The following is a 23,683-nucleotide window of genomic DNA, read 5'->3' on the forward strand; positions in this document are numbered from 1 at the left end:
AATAACAAGGTGTGACTCCACCCCCTTCAATAGCGGAGAGTGAGCTGATGAACAGCGGTAAGTGCCTGATTTTCATTATCCACAGAAAGTAAATTAATGTAGCCTTCATTAATAATAGCCTACAAATTACCGAATGTCTGTCAGTTTAGGTTGTCGTTTTAAAACTTTCGCCGACGACGGCTAACATTAGCACCTTAATTTCTAGTTACTAATGTAACCGGTGATTGACGGTGGTTACGTCACCCACGGGTCCGGTGTTGAGTTGCAGTGCACGAGCGGCTGGTTAGAGGGTAATGGTCTGGTGTTTCCGTGACATTTATGCGAGCGACTGGGATCGTGGTGAGCGGGTGGTTGTCTTGTGTCGGGCTGCAGTGTAAGGTATTAAGCGATGGTGGTTAAATGGCGTGGCAATGTGTTTTTTTTCTCTTTTTGGTATATAATAATTACCGATCTTACCGATCCAGATGATGGGGGCGTGTCTGGGTTTATGCCGAAGCCCACGTAGGACGCAGGTGGATACACTACGAAACACAATGTACTTAAAATGTGCTTAACTCTACCTTAATTTACCCCTGAAAACACACCAAACCCCTTAATTTGAATTAAGTGGGCGTTAATTTGTGAAACAGACCCCTTAATTTTACCTTAAAATTAGATTTAAGACATGACTGTGAAATCCCTTAATCTTAAATTTAAGGTGTTAATTCAGGGTGTTGTATTACTAAGGGGTAATTAAGGACACTATTAAGTAGAGTTAATTCTTAAAGTGTGAAACTATGCTTGTAAAGATTCAGGTGTAATACTCCAAGTTTGTGCTGACATTAAGTGTCATAATAAAGGTTATTTATATGGTTTATAATCTAAACTGATATGCATAATTATGAACTTTGATACAGTGCCAAATGGAGATTATTGTAAAATTACTGAAATATTGTATTAGAGTTATTTCCTTAAAAATAATGTCTTACTAGTCACTGGGTATAAAAGTTAGTAAATTGGGAAGGTTATATTTACACTACTTCACTTAGAAACCATTTTTAGTGCCATTTTTCCATCTACCAAGTGCTCCGCATATGTACGACTTTTGCAGCATTCTGTGTGTAAATAAATAGAAAGTAAATATTGAAGTATTATAAATACAACATCTGACACAAAATTGTCAGAGTGCAAAATTCTCCAAATGCAATGAATAGTTGATTGCATGATCCAGTCTATTTTTTATTTTCATTTTCATTCAGCAATGAAACTATAATTTTCATCTTTTAAATGTCTGATTTTTCATGTAAATTTTATATGTCTGCATGCATTTCATATTATGTAGTAAATGTTCATTCATAAAACATGAGTGCCCTTTGAAGGTCATCACCATTTTCTTAGATTTTTTCTGAAATTTTTATTGCACATTTGATTTTGCAAAATAACACTGACTTCCAGCTTTAGACAGATGACAAATTGATTAAATGGTTAAGAACAGATGCTATTTGACTACAACCAATCATAATTAGGTGCTGATAACTGTAATTTTCCATCAACAATTCTTAAGTATACAGTGTACTATGAACAGTGTAACTGTCAGGTCCGGTGCACGAACGGGTAGCGGGGAAGGAGACTCGGGAGACGTGAATCCAAAAACGAGCTTTTATTTATAGAACGTGGAGCAGCACAAGACAAACGTCAATGACAGACCTGGGGAAACAGACTTGAATGCGGACTGAAATACACAAGACAAGCCGAAATAACAGGAAACAGGTGATCACAATCGGGGCAGTACAAGTGGTTAATGAGGGGGCGTGGCACACACGAGGATCGTACGAGCAGGTCATGACAGTAATATATACAAAGCAGTAACAAATTCAAACATGACAAAATTGAAAATGAGCACATATTTGACTGTTTACTGTACTTATATTTTCAAAACATTAGACAGTTAACCTATTTACAGACATGTGACTCCAGCCACTGTGGCTTCCCAGGGACAGGCACATTCAGGAAATAAATTTTGTCATCCTCAAATGCTACGAACAAAGGTGCTGACAATGATGACATTTGGATAAAATCCTGTCCCACCTTTTCCCTTTTGCAGAAGTACATGTGTACTTCTTCATCAATTTCTGGATTTGGGAAAATGTCTACCACAGCAAATGTGTTATTTGTGTGTGCTACAAAATACTGAATTTCACCAAATGTTGCCTCTGAAACCTGCACATAGCAAGATTTCTTATTATATTTGGCCTGCCGTGCTGCAGAGAACAGTAGAGGCTGATTGCGGCCCTTCTTCTGCACTCGGAAGGTCTTGTGGCAAACCATGATTTCCATCTTCTCATTGCTGTCTGGCAGAAATTTGGTCAAGAGCATTAACTGATTTGGACTTGGATGTTGTTTTGTCCAGGTCTGGGTATTCAGGGATAGTCCATGATGATCCTCATTATGGACTGTTTCTGAACTGTAGGCAAACAATGTAAAGTCCAGGACCTAAAAATGAAAATAGATTTTTCCTACGTTTGTGCATATTCACATTTTTCCCAGTTACACCAAGCTACAATTTCATGGCTTGTAAAGTTGTACAGTGATTTGTCTGGTACACTATGGTGCTGAAAAAACACTAAGAGGGTTTACTACTAAGGCAACACTCACTATTATGAGTATATCTGTACTTTAAATCAATTAGAAATAAAATTGTTTCTGCTAAATGAGCAAATGCATTAATAAAGCATGTTTTTCATATACTAGAATTATAACCTTAACCTTACATATGACCTTCTTGCAAATACAAATACATATAATTTACCTGGTAAGTCCGCATTATTGTACTCGCCATGTCACACTTATTGAGTGCACGCCTCACAACCCAGCTGTTAGCTCTCTCAAATGGAAACATCCATGTAGACACAAGAGGTCCATTCTCTCTTACTGATTGGGGCAGGTGTAGTAGGAGGTGGGTCGTGATGTTCTATTCTTAAAACACAAAAGACACAAAACACAAAAATTAAATGGCAAAATAGAGTAATATGACAATGACAAATAGGACCTTAGTACAACTAACAATATTAATATTATATCATATTGTTCAAAGCATTGTATTCACCTGAAATGAAAGAGGCCAATCCCTCTCCATGAGGGCACAAGCTAAAGGTACAATTTCATCAAGATTCTCGAGGTCCACTTCAGTAAATGATTCAGCATAGCAACACTGAATAGCTTTCAGCCACATGAAAAGGCTACGCCGCTGTTGTTGCTCAAGCATTCCTTTCGGGCACCATTGGAAAACCCCAGAAATCTGAAACTGAAGAGCAAGAAAAAGAAAACACTCCATAAAATGTTACTACAATTTACAACATGTTTTTGCCTTGGTAGCATCAATATTCTACATACAGTAGTTTTAAATTCAGTGTTGGCAGAGATCAAACCGCAAGAAACAGAAAAAAGGAGGTTATAAAATTTAAGAATTATGTTGCGTAAGTTACATACCTCATGGATAGCCGATGTGTTGGGCAGATTCTGGGAGAAGACTGGTCCAGCATTGAAACTCGACCCCACTGGAGCAATGACACCAGTTGCTCTTAGATTTGCCTCCTTAAGCTCCCTTTCTGTAAGAGCAAACCTTTGAGGTGGAATTACCCGGTGGACATGGTCTGCCATCTGCCAAGAACTAATAACCTTCTTTGAATCACACAGGAAGTCCATGAGATGGGAGAATGACTGTTTGATGACATGCATACCATCTGGGTGCGATTGTCTGACCTCATTGTGATATGGCAGAGACTGCATTGGATATGGACCAAATACTCCTTCTTCTTTGGCTAACTGTGCCCTTTCAAGTTTCGTGGGTGCATTTTGATATTTAGCCCTTTGGAATACCCTCTCTTCATAGGTAGTGTTTCCAGGATGCTCTCTGGATTCTGACAGCATTGCAATCATCCCACATCTTGGATTGCACTCAGTGGTTGGGAACAGCTCCTCTTGAGATCGCAAAGGATGTGCTGTCCCCAAAAATCTCCGATTTCCAGATAAGACTGTTTTCCCAAGGCACCTGCATTTGAATCCTTGTAATTTGCACCAAGGACATGCCCTTAGCCCCATTGGTCCAACGCAATGTAGCAGTTTGCATCTGCCCATGAAATCTGTAATGAACCGTACTATTGCCACACGTAGAGGAAAATATTAATGATGGAAGGCATCATATGTAAGTCTGCCATTTGAGGAGTGAAGCTCTTGCACTAGCACTTCCATATATGGGTCAAGGCTTGGAGGCTCTTTTTTTCCCTCTCCTTCTATTACCCCACACAACATCAGATGTCCCATTTCATTCCGCATACATGCGGGCAAATTGAAAATCTTTATGTACATGGGCCAGATGCTACACTCTTTCCCAATTGTTTTGCAAGGATTTACTCCATCAGTTGCAAAACCAATTGCAATTCCTCTCTGGTCACCCTGAAACATTCCCCCAGGAGAAAACCACCTCCGCCACTCACATGTGTTTTGTATATCTATGATTAATTCAGGTTCTTCCAAACAGTGTGATTGTAGAAGTTCAGCTATTTTGGGGCTTGAATACAACCTAACTATACGAGGGATTACTGGCAGATAGCTGAATGTTTTTATTGGTAAATTCCGATCATTCAGTCGTTTGTTGCCATAAGCTGGACACTGTGCAAGGCATTTATCTTCATCCCTGAAGTAAACATAGTCACCCTTTGGGCAGACATGGTAGACAGAGAGGGGTATGAGGAAGGGATTAATGACTGAAATCATTTCACTATATGAGGAGGGCATCTTATTACCCACTGGTAACAAGAATGATTGCTCTGTGGCCAAAACTGAATTGAGTGCAGCCTTTGACATTCCAGGGTGCTCTACGAATGTCTTGAGGTGGCGACATACAGCTTGGAGGACAGTGGTACTGGATCCTTCATAAATGTTTGTTTTGTATGACCAGTGAGATGTTATAAGACTACAGTCATATGATGGGGTCACCTGGAAACAGTTTGAGGTGGAGCTCTGGGAGAAGTCTTCTGAGGTAAACTCCTGGGAGAGTTCTATTGAGTTGGCTACCTGGGAGACTTCTTCTGAAGTAGATACTGGGGAGAGCTCTTGTGAAATGGACACCTGGAAGACCTCTTTAGAACCAGACTCATGCGTGACCTCTTCAGAGTAACATGACTTAGAAACTTCTCCAGACAAAGACATGTGGAAATCTTGTTCAGACACTTGATTGGTAACTTCAGGGATGGAATCCTGTGAGTAAACCTCTTCTTCAGATGTTGAATGCTCCTCTGAGGATTCAGAATACTACAAAAACATTAAATGAAAAAAAAAAGTGTTACACACAAATTCATTCCTTAATGTTGCAGATTTTTGCTGTTGTTAATGTTTAATTGATATTGGTAAATGTTATAATTTGGAAAATTATAGCTTTGCTAATTTTCTGTTTTTGATCAATATCTGGGTAGAATTTCCAAAAAGAGAAAAAAATCTAGCAAAAACTGAAAAGAGAAGAGACACAGGATCGGGGAAAGAGGACTTTAATCGGGAGAGATATACAAGGCAAAACAGGACTTCAAACAAAGCTAAGACGTTAATGACAGAACTGGGGATACATACTGTGACGTGGACTTAAATACACAGGACTTAATAAAACAACAAGAAACAGCTGATAACATCGGGGTTTCACATGAGGTTAACGAGGGGGGCGTGGTTAACGAGGGGGGCGTGGCACATAGGAGGATCGTCCAAGCCGGGCGTGACAATACTTACTTGATGTATTGTAAAGCCCATCTCATGTAGAATAGAAATGTAGTTAGCCAAGGATACAATCTGAAGATAAAAAGCATCATGAATGGCTTCTGTTTGTGTGATGCATGGCCAAAATGAAAAGTGTAAAAACTTATAAGAACATTTTTTTTATCTTAGTAAAATCACAGATAAATTAAGACTGCACGGATGAATCAGGTCATAAACCTACCTTTCTATTCTCTTTTTTAAAGTGAGCCTTTATTGTCCTGAAAAATACATTCTTTTTCCTCCACAGACAGAACAAACACACTGGAGTCTTGACTTCTGGTGTCTCCTGTAAATTAAAATGTTTTTGTGGTCACATTTATGGCAATGTAGCTACTTAAAATTTAAACTGGCATCTTAAATGTCATTTGTTAAGACTGGGTACAAAATATATTTTTGGAGATGTAGTGGCAAAAGTGGTAGTGCAATTTTGTGCAGGGTTTTCATTTTACAGAAATTGCTTGTAAGAGTAAATATATTAATTGGTTGTAGTTGTTATTATAGTATGTCCCCAACCATCACCTGGAATCATTTGCAGGTATCTCCAGATTTTAAAACCACCAGCTGGGATTCATACAGCTGCGGTCAGTTTTTAATGTCATTACAGATGCTTTGTGGAACTGATCCGCCACAAAATTAAGAAAATTTTTGAAAAATTAAGATCCTAAGTCTTTTATTTCCTTTTGAGGAACTTGTTGGTCTTCTTCAAACCATATGTCAGTTGGACGTTTAAAATTAATAACAAAATAACATTTAAATCTGAGTTTAAAGTGAGGAAATTGGTTAACCAAAAATTCATGTTTACTAAAAACTAATATCAAGATCATGTTTAACATAAACAATAACATGGATATTGACTTGTATTAATTGTATTTTAGTACATTTAGTGGAAATAGAAAATTCATTCTTACCGTTGTTTTAATTTTGATAAGTCCATTTTTGGAGAGTGTCTTGCTTGTCTTACTGATGCAGACACAAAAGTACATAAGTCTTACATAAGTCTTGCAGAATCTCTAAGGTATCTGCTCCACAGCAACCGCAGTACCAATCAGTATCACTTTACAGATTTTATTGGTTGGCATCTGTGTCGTGATTAGTTGGAGATATTGTACTCCAGCAACAGCAGTAATATCTCCAACCAATCAAATCCCTTTGTGCCAACCAATGAAATCTGGTTATGCAAGAAGCAGCCAATCAACGTCTACGGAAATATACGGAGTAAGCCAGAAATGTTAAAAGTGTTGCTATCAGAAACGGCACCAAAGACACCAATAGGAATTAGACCGGCCCACTCAATCCTTCGTCAAAGCGACGATGACACGAAGAGATGATGGAGAGGTATGTTCACTCATTTCCACGGTCCACTAAAAATTACAGAAAAACAAAACCAAGAATTTGAATTGTCTATAACTATCAATATATGGCCATAGTTTATGAATTAAGATATGAAGTTTACTTACATAGAGCTACCAATTAGCAAGACGAAACTAAAAGCTTGCTAAAGTTAATTAGCAACCCTGACTTACTTGAATTAGTAAATCTCTGTGGTAATTTTCCTTCCAAGAGCTTTTTATTAACCCCAAACATGACTTAAACCCTTTCAATGTTCTTCATTTTGTTTTTAAGTAAGTAAGGTCTAATTATTTTTATAAAAAAATCTAAATATTAAAATTATTTTTGAACATTTGCCTGAAGTGCCGATTTTGCCTGCCCATTTCCATAACTTTCACTGGTGTCGCTTGGCTGTAGGATCGCCTCGCATATGTGTATGTGGAGCCGTACATTTACCTTAGGTCAGGGGTCGGCAACCTTTTTAAAGCAGAGAGCCATTTTTTCCTAAATATCTGAACCAATATTTACAATGAGCCGCAATGGTTAGAGAAGGGGGTTTGAGATACGATTTTTTTTATGTGATAGGGGCACATATGCATTTAACACAAAAACACAAGTTCAAGTTCAAGTACTTCCAAAAAATAAAGAAAACCAGTTTCGGGGGGCATGTCAGTTTTAAATCACTCGGACGCGTAACAGCGCAAAGGTGACTAATATTACAACATTGTTCAGTTCTGTAGCGATAGTCTTCACCCTCATCCCTTCTTTCGTTCGGCTCTGCAGTAGTCTGCCCTTCACTCTCCTTCACTACTGCTGTGCTGACGAGCAGTGCAAAATGTAATCACAACTCAGCTGGCTATTATATGTAAATCGGAGAAAATATAATAATTTTTTACGAAGATCTGGGAAGGCATGGTGACGATTTACTACAAAAAAGTATTTAAAAGAATTAGGAATCCCAATAAATGTTGAAGCGTACATCCAATCTCCAGGTGCTTAAGAAAACTCCGGAAAGAATGCTATTTAACCAGAGAAGTAATCTCGTTTTGGTGAATGACTTTGAGGAAGATGTAAATTATGCAGTTAAGCGGACTGCCTCATTCACATATAGTTAAAGAAATATCTAAATGAAAAATAATATTAACCCATATATAATACTGTCGTAAAGAAATTATTTATCATAATTATGTTAAGACATAAAAATGCGAATGCCGCTATCATTCTGAGAAGAGCCACAGTGACGTGGTCAAAGAGCTGTATGTGGCTCGCGAGCCGCAGGTTGTAGACTCCTGCCCTAGGTTGTCCGACATGTTGGTTTTTCGTTGCACAAAGTGGGCATGTCGGAATGTATGCAAACGCGCAGCGTTGCATATTTGTAATGTAGCGTCGTGCTCCATGACCATCGCGTGAATCGACCCAGGGCGTGAATTACAGAGTGGCTGACAGGGGAGACCTTTTATTTCAGGAACCTTACATAAAATAAGATGTGAACAAATTTCAAGAGAGCGCCCCTGTAATCCAAACCATGGCCTTCAAACTACTTGATAAAATATTGTTAGCACTAGTATTCTTTTTAAAAAATGGTTTGTGTGTTCACAGCAACCAGATTTATGCAGGAATGTCAGCGGAGGAACTCTGCCAAAACATTGGCAGAATGAACCTGGCAGAATGAGCTGGCTCATGAACTATATGGTAATGTTAAATTGATAGCGCCTACCAGTGTTGTGTTTAGGACAAATATGCTAAATTTGGTGATGCAGTCTTCTCAGTTGCCCCTTTGTCCGCCTTACTTACTGTTGCTTTGCCTGCTAAATGCTCACTCTGCGTGCCTTAATTATATTATGGTGCTTTATTATTAATTTATTGATAATCATTGTTATTTTTTCAATCTCTGTGTGGCCATAATGTTTTGGGTCTTATAGTTACAATCATGTGGATTAATCTATTTTCTCTGTGTTTTACCATGAAGAACAAGGCGTGACAGGGGATGATTTTGTGGATATTGGGGAGCAAGATGTTTACATTTTGTTCCCCAAAAACTTCAGGCTGTGGAAATCTCTAATTTCCATTTTAAAACTAAAGGCAAGTAAATGGTTTGATAGCAAGCACTCTGTTTTTTTCCTTGTGGTTTCACAGACTTACTGCTGTCAAGTCATGGTTACAGAATATATCATATTTAGTTTCATGATCTTTCCCTCAAGCAATCTGGAGTGGAAGCAGAAGACTTCCTTAAAAATAAGAAGGGGAAATCAGCAGCAACAACCGAACAAAAGAGATTCAGTATTACACAGTCCTGGAAATAGAAAATAAAGTGGACAGAGCTGTTAGAATACAGACAGTGCAGGTAGAAATAGAATCAGTAGAATAAGTGGTTATCACATCAGAAATACTACTACCATTTATTCTGCTGATTCTATTTCTACCTGTACTCCTCTGTATTCTAACATTTTTGGTGCAAAACTGATATCTTTCTTTTTTCTACACATCTCCACCAGGCTGTTGTAAGGTCATCCCTGGGTGCATCGAAAATGTGGACCACTGCCTGCAAGGGAGCTGAAATTGATTGGGACCCTGTCATAAGCAAAGTTTGTACCTCATAAATTTGTTTAAAATCAATGTGTCTAATCAAATAGTTTCATTTCTGTATCTTACTTATATACCACATAAAGCACAATGAGTGCTTAAAATTTCGATTCACAAGTGTTACGTGCCGTAAGTTCGGGTTACGTGCCGTAAGGAATTTGTGCCGTAAGTTTAGGAGGATGCCCGTAAGTTGCTCGGACCTCCTGCCTTCTCGCCGCCGATTGGTCAACTGCTCTCTCGACTCCGCCCTCTGGATCTGACCCCGCCTCCCTTGCCCTCGGAGCAGTTTCCTTTTTTTTTTTTTTATATTCCCTCCTCCACCCCCCCTCTGCGGAGGACTACTTTATCTGTATCTATTTATTTATTTATTAATTTATTTTATTATTATTATTTTTTATTATTATTTTTTTATTTTTTATTTTATATTTTTATTTACTTCCTCAAAAGAAGGAGAGGGAGGGGGGGGACAAAGGAGAAGGAGGGAAGAGAGAGAGAGGGAGAGAGAGGAATGGAAAGAAAAAAAAAAAACAAAAGAAAAAAAAAAAAACAAGAAAAAAACAAAACAGATAATCTGCTTCCATGTCTGTTGAAAAGAGAAAGACAACATACGACATCTGTACTAATCACAACGACCATCAAACGTTAAATGTTGTTGAACAGCACACACAACCAGCATTACAACCCATGCCCAGAAACAACAGCCGATCAAGATAGTGTGTGTCCGTGAGCATGTGTCCGTGAGCACCTGTGTGTACACCTGTGTGTCAGCGCGCTGGTGTTCCTAAGGTTTCTCCATGTAATTGTCTAGTAGTGTGTGTGGGGAGCCACAGCCCCGCCCACCCAGGACATGAAGTTGACACGGAGGAGACCCGGGCCCCAGATATCCAGAGGCCCCCCAGGGCAGGGGAACCCCAGGAGGACCACCGCAGGGACAATTGCTGCCCCCACCGAGGAAAGGGCAGAGGAGCGCTCCGGAGGGGGGCCATCCGGCAGCCACATCACAGGAGCCCCAGGGGGCCGTGGCGACGAGCACGCAGGCCCCGCCGGCGGCTGGCCACACCAGGGCAGACCGGTCCCCGGGCCCAGAGATCCAAGGGCCCAGAGATGGAAGGGCCAGGCCCCGGCAGGCAACCACCGAGAGTGAGCCAGCACACACCAGAGCATCCAGCCCCGGACATCGAGAACCACCAACGCATCGGCAGCCGGGGGCCTCATCCACCAGCAGGGAGTGTGGCGGGGGGGAATAGAGCCTGAGATGTTATTTCAGGTGGAGTCTAAGACCCAACCTGACACATACGTATAGACAAACAGGCGTACACATACACAAGCATACGTTCCCACCCTCATGCACACATAAACAAATATTCACCCATTCGCCCAACATGAAGACACAGAAATGAACGCTGTACGCACATTCACACTCCCCATATATACTCTATACTCCGAGATCTAGGCACCACCGCCCCCAGAGGGGCAATCCGCCACCAGACCTCGGAGATGGATCCCTTTTTTCCTCTGGCATGGGGACAAGAAGACCACCCCGGACCCCACAGCAGTCGAGAAGCCCACCAGCCCAGACCCCAACCGGACGGCCAGCTCCTCCCAGCCCCCGGCCCCAGATGGTGAACAGAGAACGGGGGTGTGAAAAGACCCCATGCTTCCCTCCGCCCGCTCATATGTGGTGTTGGTGCGTGTTGTTCTAAAGTGCTTTAAAACAGGGGAAGGGCATGGTGCTAACCACCCTCTGCCAATCAGCAGCTGGTGTCAGCTCGGCCCCTCCCCAGAACCCTCAATGTCTATGTGCAACTTAAAATTGAGAAGTGGGCACTGGCACCAGAGGTAAGGCTGAATGAACAGACCGCCCTCTGGACGCCATTCCTTGTGCCCACCCCTAAGGCCCTAAATGTATGTGTCATGAGAGAGTAAGTAATGAGAGTGTCTAAGTTGTGATGTGTGATTGAGACACAGGTGGTCACGGGGGGACAGAGGAGGAACACCTCCCCTGCATCCCAGCGACGCACCTGCACCTCAAAGCCCTATATGTGTGTTGGGGTGACGGAGCGGGAGGAGGGAAGCATTTAGGGATGGGGAGGAAAGGATCGGGGGGGGCAAAGTACCCCCCCTCTGGAGCCAGCCCCCCCGCTGACCCCCATAAGCACCCCCGTTCACCGAAATCCACCCAGGGCGGGAGAGCCGAGGCCCATCCAGTCCGGGGGCCCAGAGCAGCGGCACCACCGGGCACCACAGAGCCCGGGGCAGCCAACCAGACCCCACCACAGAGGGAAAAACTACACCCACCCCACCATTCAGTCAACTCCCAGACTACATAAGACAATAGACACCCAGGTTGGGTCCATTCTCCTACTCTATTGGATTCCCCCCCACCACCGCAGAGTGGATACCCCTAAGGCAGGGACCACCTGCGGACAGATGGTAACAACCTCCCCACCAGCTAAAGAGGCCCCCAGCCCCTCCAATGCGCCGAAGGTCCCTGCGCCGGGGCTGGGCCCCAGTGCACGCGCCAGCCCACACCCCGGCGACCCACCCACCAGGACCCAAGCCCCCCCAGCCCAGCCGGAACCCCAGCCCGGAGGCAGAGCGCCCCCAGAACCCCAAGCCCGCCCCGGACCCACCCAGGAGCAGCACGGCCGCCAGGCCGGCAACCTACGTCCGCCGGCACTGGCTACCCCAGCAGCGCTGCATGCAGCCGCCAGAAAGACGCCACCCAAGAGCCACCAAAGCCCCATCCAGGCTAGGACCGCAGTCCCAGTGCCGAACCCCCCCAGAAACCCCCCCCCCCCCGACACCCCAAGCCCATAGGCCCCCCCCCACACCAACAACAAAGACCGAAGCGGGACAAACCTGCGACCCCCCACCGCCACTAGGTGATGGAGCTGATCAAAGGAGCCCAGAGAGATTGGTCTAATGTGGCGGCAGAAGCTGTATCAAGACTAATATGGTCCAGCAAACTCTCTCTATATTGGTTGATATTAAGGTTATTTTTATTTTTCCAGTTCATGAGGACAGTCTTCTTAGCAATGCATAAAGCGGTGAAAGCCATGTGGGTTGTGTTAATCTCTGTAGTGACACCATCTAGGTCGCCCAACAAGCAGACTGAAGGAGAGGCTGGAATGGTACATTTCAGACACTTTGATAAGTCCTCACAAATCCTGCGCCAAAACATCTGAACAGGTGGACAGAACCAAAGAGCATGGATGTAATTGTCAGGTGTATCCCCTTGACTGTGTGAGCAGTTGTTAGAAGATGTAAAACCCATCCTGAACATCCGATGCCCTGTATAGTGCACTCTATGCAGGATTTTGTATTGTATTAATTGTAAATTGGGACTTCTAATCAGTTCAAAGGTTTTTAAGCATGTCTTAGACCAGAAATTGTGGTTCCAGCTGATTGATAGATCTGCCTCCCATTTTGCAATAGGAAGGGATATTGAATCATCCATTTTGGAAAGTGTCCTGTATATTTTAGACAGTAATTTGGGGGTTGGTGGTATTTGTAATTTGATTTGATTAGACTTGAATTTCCTTTTTACTATAGATTTAACTTGTTGATATTCTAAAAATCTATTCTTGTTAATCCCATGTCTTTTAACTAATAAGTCAAAGGGGATAAAGTCTATTTCTTCGAATATATGTTCCAAGTATTTAATACCTTTACAACTCCAATCCGGGAAATTTATCATATTATTGTTTAGTAGTATGTCAGGGTTGTTCCAGATGGGAGTACGTTTGCATGGGATTAATGAAGACTCAGTCATTTTAAGAAACTCCCACCATGCTGTCAGAGAAGAGCTGATACTGATGCTTTTGAAGCATTCATGTCGTTTAATGTTTGAGCTAATGAATGGTAGATCCGAAATCTCTTTGTTATTGCATAGAGCCTGTTCTACGTCTAGCCAAGGTTCATCTAAGAGGGTATGTTTTAGCCATCCTGAGATGTTTTGAAGCCTGTTGGCTAAGAAGTAGTGGTTAGGCAGATCTAGTCCTCCTTTGTCCTTGGTCCTTTGCAGCGTTTTTAAGCTAATACGCGGTGGTTTATCTTTCAAAAGGAATTTAGAGATGGCGGAGTCCAGAGATCTAAACCAGTCAGGTGATGGTTTACTTGGAATCATTGCAAATAAATAATTAATTCTTGGTAACACCATCATTTTTATTGATGCAACCCTTCCCATGAGTGATATGGGCAGGGACTTCCATCTAACCAGCTCATCCTCTACCTTCTTTAAAAGTGGGATGTGGTTTAATTTAGTTAAGTCTGCCAGCCTAGGTGAAACATTAATACCTAAATATTTAATATCCCCAGATTGCAGTGGAGTGGAGGAAGAGTTCTGAAAGGAGCAGTTAATTGGAAGAACTGTAGATTTTAACCAGTTTATTGAATAATCTGAGACTCTTGAGAAAGAGTTTATTAATGTAATTACCTCAGAGAGAGTGGTTTGTGAATGCTGGAGAAAGAGTAACACATCATCCGCATAAAGACTGACCTTATGTTCCACATTCTTGCATTTGATGCCTTTAATCACTATAGCCTGTCTAATTGCTGCTGCTAGTGGTTCAATAAAAATTGCAAACAGTGAGGGGGAGAGAGGGCATCCCTGCCTGGTGCCCCTCTTGAGACAGAAGCTAGAGGATGTTTGGTCATTTGTCCTAACACATGCTGTTGGGGAACTATATAATATTTTTAACCAGTTTATAAAAGAGGTTCCAAAACCAAATTTGTGTAATGTTGCAAATAAAAAACTCCAACTAACTCTATCGAATGCTTTTTCTGCATCTAGAGACAATATTATGATTTGAAGGTTTTTATTGCACGAATAGTCTATCAGATTGAGTAATCTACGTGTGTTTGTTGATGAGTGCCTCCCTTTTATGAAACCAGTTTGGTCAGGATGAATTATGTGAGGGGTTATCTTCTCTATTCTTTTTGAGAGAGCTTTGCAGATTATTTTAAGATCAATATTAATAAGGGATATTGGACGATAGCTGGTAGGCAATATAGGGTCTTTGCCTGGTTTTAGCAAGAGACTAATGTTGGCAGAATTCATATTTGGTGGTAGTCTACCATTTTCCTTGGTTTCCTGCAACATTCTGTAGAATGTTGGTGACAGAATTGTCCAGAATTCTTTATAGAATTCTACTGGAAATCCATCTGGGCCTGGAGCCTTATTATTGGGCATACTGTTCAAAGCTTCCTGGAGTTCACCTGGTGTCAGCAGAGAATCCAGTGCCATCGTTTGATTATCTGATAATTTCGGAAGGGTTATACTATCAAGAAACTGATCAATTTCGTCTTTAGATGGGTTTATCTGTGGTAAGTATAAAGATTTGTAAAAGTCCCTGAAAGTGTTGTTTATTCTTTCAGGGTCATATACTGTATCCCCAGTTGAGTCTTTAACAGCACATATAGTTGTTTTTTCTTTATTTATTTTTAACTGGTTAGCTAAAAATCTACCTGATTTATTACCATATTCATAATTTTGCCAGCGAAGTCTTTGTGCTAAGAATTGTGTTTTTTTTTATGAATAATTTCATTTAATTCTAATTTTGCTTTACGTATTTTGTTCAGCATTTCCTGTTCCTGGGATGATACATAAGCTTCTTCTAAGGATTTGATGTTTTCTTCTAATTCCTGAATATACTTGTTTTCTCTTTTCTTTTTATGTGATGAGATTATTAAAATAATGAGATTATTTTACCTCTCATCACAGCTTTGCCTGCTTCCCAGAGAACAGATGCTGATGTTCCAGGCAGGTCATTATAGTCTAAATATAAAGCCCACTCTTTTTTGAAATAGTTAATAAAATCTCCATCTTTAAGCAATGATGTATTAAATCTCCAGTTTCTAATTGGTGGAATGGCTTTCTTATTTATTAGGGTTAAAGATACAGGAGCATGATCGCTGACAGCTATAGGGTGTATCTCAGTGTCTGAAATGTCACTCAGCAGTGAGCTACTGATTAGGAAATAATCCAGACGAGAGTAAGAGTGATGGACGTGTGAGAAGAAAGTATATTCCCTACGGTTGGGGTGAAGAGAACGCCATGCATCGCGAAGACCATAGTCGCTCATGTACTGCTTAACTATATTTATGGATTCCCAATTGCGCTGAGCAGCTGTACTGAGCCTGTCCATTTCTTTATTTAGTGCGAAATTGAGGTCGCCCCCAAGAACGAGTGTGCTATCTAGGTGTTCAGAGAGTGCGGTAAAGAAAACGTGGAAGAATGAAGGGTTATCAACATTTGGACCATATATACTAACAATACATAACTTCTTGTTAAGTATAGATCATTTAATGATAATAAATCTACCTTCTGGATCTATAATTGTGTTGAGTAATGTGAAATTAACATTTTTATGTATTAAAATTGCTACTCCCCTTTGCCTAGAGTTATAACAGGCTGAGAACACATTAGGAAACTCAGGTGTTTTAAGTTCATCTGTAGCTGTGGCAGGTCTATGAGTCTCTTGTAATAAAACAACGTCTGCCTGTAGTTTTTTAAGCTGGCTAAATATTTTTAACCTCTTCTCTCTGGAGCCAGCTCCATGCACATTCCATGAGACAAACCTTAGTGTGCCCATAGACATGTGTGTGTAGCTAATATTGCACGTGCAAATGAGTCAGATACGAACGAGCGTGTGAGCGCTTGTGTGCGTGTGTATTCTATAAGTCTGTGTGCACTATAAGGTCGGAGTGGTTGTGGTGAAGCTAAGTACATATGTACATGGTCATGTCGTGCAGATGTGTAAAAATCGAGGGTGTTGTGTGTGATTGAGTAGAAATTTAAAGCAGGTGATCGGTGCAGGGAAAGCAGGGAGAAGTGAAAAAGACATACAAAGGGGCACGCGAGTAAGGGTATATGTGAGAAACCTAGAAACGAAAACATTGTTAGCACTGTAGCGCTGCGGAGACTGACGGTAGTGTATTTGTTATGACATAACATTAAATTAGCGAATTAACATGTATAAGCTAGATTGATGTAAACGGAAGAGGATTTGGGAAAAGAAGAAAAATATAACAGGTTCTTATCTGGAGTGGCGTTAATATAACCAGGGAGTGATGTTAGGGTCACGGTAGAGCTGTCCATCCACGTAGAGCCGGTCCACGGCGATGACAGCTCGGGAGCCCTTCTGGATGGAGCTGCGTCGGATTGGGAACAGAACTTTGCGTCGCTCCAGAATCTCTTTGGGGAACTGGTCGTTTACGCCAAAGTCCGTTCCTTTCAGCTCCCTGCCGCGGCTCTTCACCTGCTGCTTCTGTTTGAAATTCCCGAATTTGGCCACAATAGGACGCGGTCTCAGGGCACCAGGCTTCTTAGCTCCCAGCCGATGGACTCTGTCAAAGCAGATGCTTTCCACAGTGTCCTCTGGAAGCTTCAGGTGGGTCTTGATAAATGTTTTAACCGTAATTTCTGCGTCCTCTTCAGCAGATTCCGGGATGCCTGAAAACACCAGGTTATCTCTCATACTACGGGCTTGGAGATCGATGGCAGTCTCTTTTATTTTTTTATTTTCTTCTTTTAGATTGGCCACATTCTCAGTTAGAGACTTGACCGAGCCCCGTAGTGAGGCATTTTCAGCAGCGAGTGTTTCCACCTGTTGCTGGCTGAATTCCAAAGACTCCCTCAGGGATGTGAACTCCTGATGCAAAATCTCGACCAGAGACAACCTCGCGTCGAAGCTGGACAATCGCTTGTCGATTGACTCCAGGATGTCGGCGAAGTCTTTACTAGTCGGCGAAGTTGCTCCGGGGGAGTCTGCCGGGCGACTTCTTTTGGATGACGGCGTCTCGCTTTTGCCCGGGGAAGATGTATTTAGGTTCTTCTTCATGACTATAGTGTCAAAGTACCAGTCAATGTATTCTTCGAGTGATTCCAACTTCCCCTCGCTGTCCTCGCTCAGCTCGCTGTTCATTCAGATTTTCCGCCAAGTCTCCGGCGTCTGACGTCACTTACAGCATTACCTCGGAGCAGTTTCCGGTTCATCGGCTGAAGAGATTGCCGCTTCGTCCCTTCGGCTGCCCGCTACTTGCTTCTCGCCTGCTAGCTCGCTCTTTGTTCGCTTTTGCTTTGTTTGATTGACTGTGTATGACTGTTTTGCCCTCAACTTTTGATTCTCGCCTCGCCCTTATTTGTACTTTCGCCTTGGTTTCTGATTGCTTGATTGGTTTTGGACTTTCGCCTGTGTTTCGACTTCGCCTCTCGGTTTTCCCTTTTGATACCTTTGCTTTGGCTTTGTGTTTCGTGTTCACTAGGTGTGTAGGGAGTGTCTGCCTTTTTGTTTATTCGTTAACGTGGGGATTATTGTTTGTTTAGTCAGGGAGATAGATTTAGGCATTGTTGTTTCGTTTCACCTTTTTTTTGTGTTCGCTTAGGTAGCTCAGCTTGTGGTGATACTCGGTAGATGTGCTTTTGTTTGTTTCTTTGGCCTTTGTCACTCCTGGCGTTCGTTACACCTAGTGTTTGTACTGTGTTTGTGAAAAACTAAAAAAAAAAAACTATAAAAAAAGACTCCCTCTGTGTCCCGTGTTCCCTTCTCCTAGCCCTAGTTGGCCTGTCCTCCCCAATCCCTCCTTCCCTTTCACTTTCTTGCGGTCCAACCCTAGACTGGATCGTAACAAAATATAAAACATCAAATAAAGTGTTTTAACAGAATATTTCATGTAATTTCAAGGTCACAGCAAAGTTGCCCTGCCTCATCGGCAAAGAACAAGAAATTCGTCAAAAAGCATTAAAAATGCTCCAAAACAGGAGGGAGTACCTCCGAAGGTCAGGAAAGGTAATACATACTGTACATGAGTAACTTGCAAGCAAATTAAAATTATTCAAGCCTCTTACAATCCGATTAAATCATCAATCCAGCATACAGACCTAGTCAGCGAAGGCTGAAAAATTTTCCTGTTCATGTTCTTCTTCACTTCTCATGTCATGGCATAACTTCATTTCTATTGATTGCATTGTCTAGAAGACAGGGAGGACTTCAACTTCACTTGAACAGTATGTAGCTTTTTCTGTATTTGTATCTTATGATTGTGTAAGATAGTAATACATTTCATAATTTAGCTTCTTAAATATTCTGCAGTCGACAGCCCAACTGATATTTTTGCAATCTTAAACCTATCAGGATCAATACAGTATATGTGCATACATATTTTATGTGTTTACAGGCATGTAAGACTGCTGAAAAAAGATGGGAGAACAGTAGCCCTTGGCAAAGTTGTTGGAGGTAAAATGTGTTTTTACATTTTCCCAATCCTGTTGCTTGATTCACTGTACTGCACAGTTTCAGGTTTTGAACTTAATTTTGAATAATGTTTCAAACTGCTACATACCTGAAATGTTTGTGGTTTCTTGTAGAAAGAACAGAAGCACTTGAGGTATGCCTCCTGGACATCACACCTCCATTTAAGCACCTTTACAAAGTAAGTAATTTCCTTGAAATATCATCAAAGTATATTTTTTTTCTGGGCAGCTCTTAGACTGGGTTTCCATGGGACATTATAAGGATTAGAAGTAATTAAACCAATTTGGTGAAAATTATGGTCTTACATAGCATTAAAAATAGTTTAATTGACAAATAAGAATCCTCACACCTGGGTTTGAACAGCTGACCTACAGGTTGTCCCAAAAATCTGCATACACACCGGCCCTTTGCGGGTAAGATTGGCTACCTCTGCTCTATACCATTGTGAGTCCAAATCACAAGTACTCACCCAGCATTTACTGACACAAGTTAATGTAAATGTAACGAGTGGGACTTTAGGACCCAGGAGTGAGTGAGTAGAGTGTATAGATGACGGTAATTCCAGTCGGTCAAAGGCGTTTCGATTCAGCTGTAGGCAGGGGCAGTTGGAGGGAGTGAAGCCGCGGCAGGTCTGTGTGGATCCGGGGTTAGTGTGCGGCTGGTGTGTGTGATTGACGCGGAGTAAATTCTGGTGTCGTTGCTGTACGGCGAAGGCCAACGTGGGCATTACGTGCCTGGGTGGATCTCCAGAAGAGTGGGGGACTACATTGGGCTGCAGGTGCCGGAGGCCACATAAAGAAACATAAACTGGTTTCAGGGAGCACATTTTAACATGGCCGCTATTCCATTTTTAGTAAATACCTTATGTATAGAACATTATGGATTTGCTGTGTTTGTATTAATACATTTTGATGTGCAAGTTAAGAACATAAGAACATAAGAAATTTACAAACGAGAGGAGGCCATTCGGCCCATCAAGCTCGTTTGGGGAGAACTTAGCTAATAGCTCAGAGTTGTTAAAATCTTATCTAGCTCTGATTTAAAGGAACCCATGGTTTTAGCTTCCACTACAATAGCAGGAAGACTATTCCATACTCTGACTACACGCTGTGTAAAGAAGTGCTTCCTCAAATTTGTTTTAAAATGTTCTCCCGCTAATTTCCACTTATGGCCACGAGTTCTAGTATTTAGACTAATATTGAAATAGTCATTTGGCTGAACAGGCATGTAAGACTGCTGAAAAAAGATAGGAGAACAGGCATGTAAGACTGCTGAAAAAAGATGGGAGAACAGGCATGTAAGACTGCTGAAAAAAGATGGGAGAACAGTAGCCCTTGGCAAAGTTGTTGGTAGTAATTGCATGTTTGAACAAGCTCTATCCTCCTAATATTTTTTCTTCTTTACCATTATAGGCAGGGGAAAAAGTGAAATGGAGAAAAAAATACATAGATGGGCTAAGTAAGCAGCAGGAGCAAGGAGCAGAAGACAAAATAGGAAAGAAGAAGGGAGAAGAAAACAAAGATAGGGGTGAGAAGACAGATGAGGAGAGAAAAGAAGTGGAAGAAGGAAGCAACAAATTTAAAGGAGGAAGAGGCTATGAATACGTTACTTATAGCCCACCAAAGGCTTTTCAACCCCAAGGAGGCAAGCGGCCTGTAAAAAAAAGAAAGCTTTTTTCGTTGTAATTCATTTATGCATAATAATAAACAATATTTTATCATATTGGTTTGTGATTTATTATGCTTTATTTTTTACCTAAACATTTCAGCACACAATTAAAATTAAGTGATATTTTTATAAGGATATTTTAAGTGCTTAAGAACTTAAAACAGTCTTAAATAACCCCTTAATTAATAAAAAAATAATGGGCAAAATAAAGAATTTTAAGGGTTTACGGGCCCTTATAATACTATTGAACTATCCCTTAATTTATTAGAATTAAGGGGAGATGTAAGTCATTTTAAGTAGTAAAGGAACCTTACAGTACTCTTAAACTGCCCCTTAATAATCAGAATTAAAGGGCAATGTTATGTTGAAACAATCTTAAATTGCCCCTTAATTCATAAAAAATTAAGGGATGAAATAAGGATTTTTTAAATGTAAATTTAAGGGGCAAATTTGAAAAAGTAAGGGGAAAATTCAGTAGTTTTACACCTTAATTGGCCTTAATCTGTGCACTTTTTCCCTTAATTTCTCTTAATTTCACATATAGCAGTAATTAAGGTAATTTTAAGGGCTAAAAATTAAGGGGTTTGATTTCGTAGTGATATATGGCGCATATAATAAATGTTGACCTCATGTATTTTGTGGGTATGGTATAAATTGTGTGCATATTTTTGCAGGAGTTGTCATTGCTGTTTTGCCTGTTTTGTTTTATTGCTCTCGTTTTGTGAGAAGATGATGTAGTTTGTGTTTTTGGTATGGTTGCTACCATCACTATGTAGGTTAACTGGGTACTGGCTGGGCTAATTGGTGGGGGTCCTGAGGGTAGTTCATTGATCTTCTTTTATCCATATAGCCGGACAACGTGGTGCTGGAGTTTTAGGGGTTGGTGTGGCCTTCCCTGCACTGCATGGTGTGATTGCAGGGTGAATTAAGAAGCACTAGTTCTATGCTGTGGTTTGCTGTGATTTTTGTGTGTGTAACTTGCACCTGATATGTGAGCTCATAGTGTGTGCGCTGTGGTGTTTCCTTTCCCCTCTCTCTCCAGGTAATCACTCTCCCTGGCTGGTTTACTGGTCAAGGTGTAACCATAGTACCTGGGTTTTGACTTAAACCCCTCCTTCCTGTTCAGTGTTCTGGTTTTAGTCATGCTGTGACATGCTGGTAATTGTTTATAAGCTAGGTTGTTTTAAAGGATTGTGTCAATAAATTGTTTTAGTACTGGGATATGAGTCTCTGCGTGTTTATGCAACGTAGCTGCGTGTGGAAATTCTGGGGATAACATCATATATCCTAAGGGGCAGGGCCTTAGGTGGCGTACTCTGGTCTCCTATGTGACCTAGAGCCATGAGGTTGCACTAAGTATTAATATTCGTCCTAATAGTTTGGTGCATGGCGTAAAGAAACTGTGAATAACTGTGTTTGGATGTATAAAACATTTTTGTAAACCCTCCTTGCATTAGCTGAGCAATAAGAACATAAGAACATAAGAACTATACAAACGAGAGGAGGCCATTCGGCCCATCGAGCTCGCTTGGGGAGAACTTAACTAATAGCTCAGAGTTGTTAAAATCTTATCTAGCTCTGATTTAAAGGAACCCAAGGATTCAGCTTGCACTACGTTATCAGGAAGACTATTCCATACTCTGACTACACGCTGTGTAAAGAAGTGCTTCCTTAAATCCAGTTTGAAATGTTCTCCCGCTAATTTCCACCTATGGCCACGAGTTCTTGTATTTGAACTAATGCTGAAGTAACTATTCGGTTGAACAGCATCCAAACCTGTTAGAATCTTATAGACCTGGATCATGTCCCCCCTCAGTCTCCTTTGCTTGAGGCTGAACAGATTTAGCTCAAATAACCTTTCCTCGTATGACATTCCTCTAAGACCAGGAATCATTCTTGTGGCCCTACGCTGCACCTTTTCTAAGGCCGCTATGTCCTTTTTAAGATATGGTGACCAAACCTGTACACAATATTCTAGGTGAGGTCTCACCAAGGAATTGTATAATCTTAGCATTACCTCCCTTGACTTAAACTCCACACACCTGGAGATGTACCCCAACATCCTATTGGCCTTTTTTATTGCTTCCCCACACTGGCGAGAATGAGACATGGAAGCATCAACATACACACCAAGGTCTTTCTCATAATCAGCTACCTTTATTTCAGTAGGTCCCATAAAATACCTGTACTTTATATTTCTGCTCCCTACATGGAGTACCTTACATTTGTCTATGTTAAATTTCATCTGCCAGGTGTCAGCCCAGTCACTAATTAAATTAAGATCCCGCTGTAGCTGCTGAGCCGCTAGTTCAGTATCTGCTACACCACCCACCTTGGTGTCATCTGCAAATTTCACCAGTTTACTGTATATATTGGTGTCTATATCATTTATGTAAATTAGGAACAAAAGTGGTCCTAAAATTGAACCCTGCGGTACCCCACTATGAACGCAGGCCCACTGTGACATCGAGCCTCTTATAACTACTCGCTGCTTCCTATCCGTTAACCAGTTATCAATCCAAGTCGCTACAGTTCCTAAAATACCTGTCGCTTTGAGTTTAAGTGAGAGCCTCTTGTGGGGAACAACATCAAAAGCCTTTTGGAAATCTAAATAGATGACATCATAGGCCTTCTTATCATCAACTTCCTGAGTAGCTTCCTCGAATGCATCATTACAAAGTTGAAAACGTGTTTCTGAACTCACAAATGTGATACATGTTTCTCATAGCCAAGCTACAACAATGAGCTAACATACACAGCCGTACATAATAATAATAATAATAATTGACACTTTTATTAATCCCCGTGGGGAAATTCTTTTTACGCCTCCCTCAACTTGCTCTTTGTAGAGCAAGCTGTCCGCGAAGGGCAGCTTTAATCTCAATTTGCATGTGTCTGCACAATTAGTTTTGAACAGAGGACTTTTCCTTGTAGTGGAGTATTTTCATAGTCTGGTATTATTTCTTTAACTTAAAGGAGCTGAGAACTTCTTGTACCAGTGGTTATTTGCCTTTCAAAAGAGGAGTTAGTGAAGATATAAAGTTTTCCTATGGTTCAGGTTG

General features: G+C 41.3%; 1 protein-coding gene across 1 annotated transcript; it reads left to right on the forward strand.

The window, feature by feature from the left end:
• Nucleotides 1–5: 5 nt before the first annotated feature.
• Nucleotides 6–21,050, forward strand: LOC140592220 (uncharacterized). Its single transcript, XM_072714936.1, has 8 exons — nt 6–57; nt 1,650–1,749; nt 9,609–9,698; nt 18,384–18,488; nt 18,675–18,706; nt 18,877–18,935; nt 19,067–19,131; nt 20,366–21,050. The coding sequence occupies exons 2-8, from the start codon at nt 1,705–1,707 to the stop codon at nt 20,636–20,638; spliced, it is 669 nt and encodes a 222-aa protein (XP_072571037.1). The 5' UTR covers nt 6–57; nt 1,650–1,704; the 3' UTR covers nt 20,639–21,050.
• The last annotated feature ends 2,633 nt before the right edge of the window (nt 21,051–23,683 follow it).

This window comes from Paramormyrops kingsleyae, chromosome 8 (genome assembly GCF_048594095.1).
Source record: "Paramormyrops kingsleyae isolate MSU_618 chromosome 8, PKINGS_0.4, whole genome shotgun sequence".
In the NCBI taxonomy this organism is placed as follows: domain Eukaryota; kingdom Metazoa; phylum Chordata; class Actinopteri; order Osteoglossiformes; family Mormyridae; genus Paramormyrops; species Paramormyrops kingsleyae.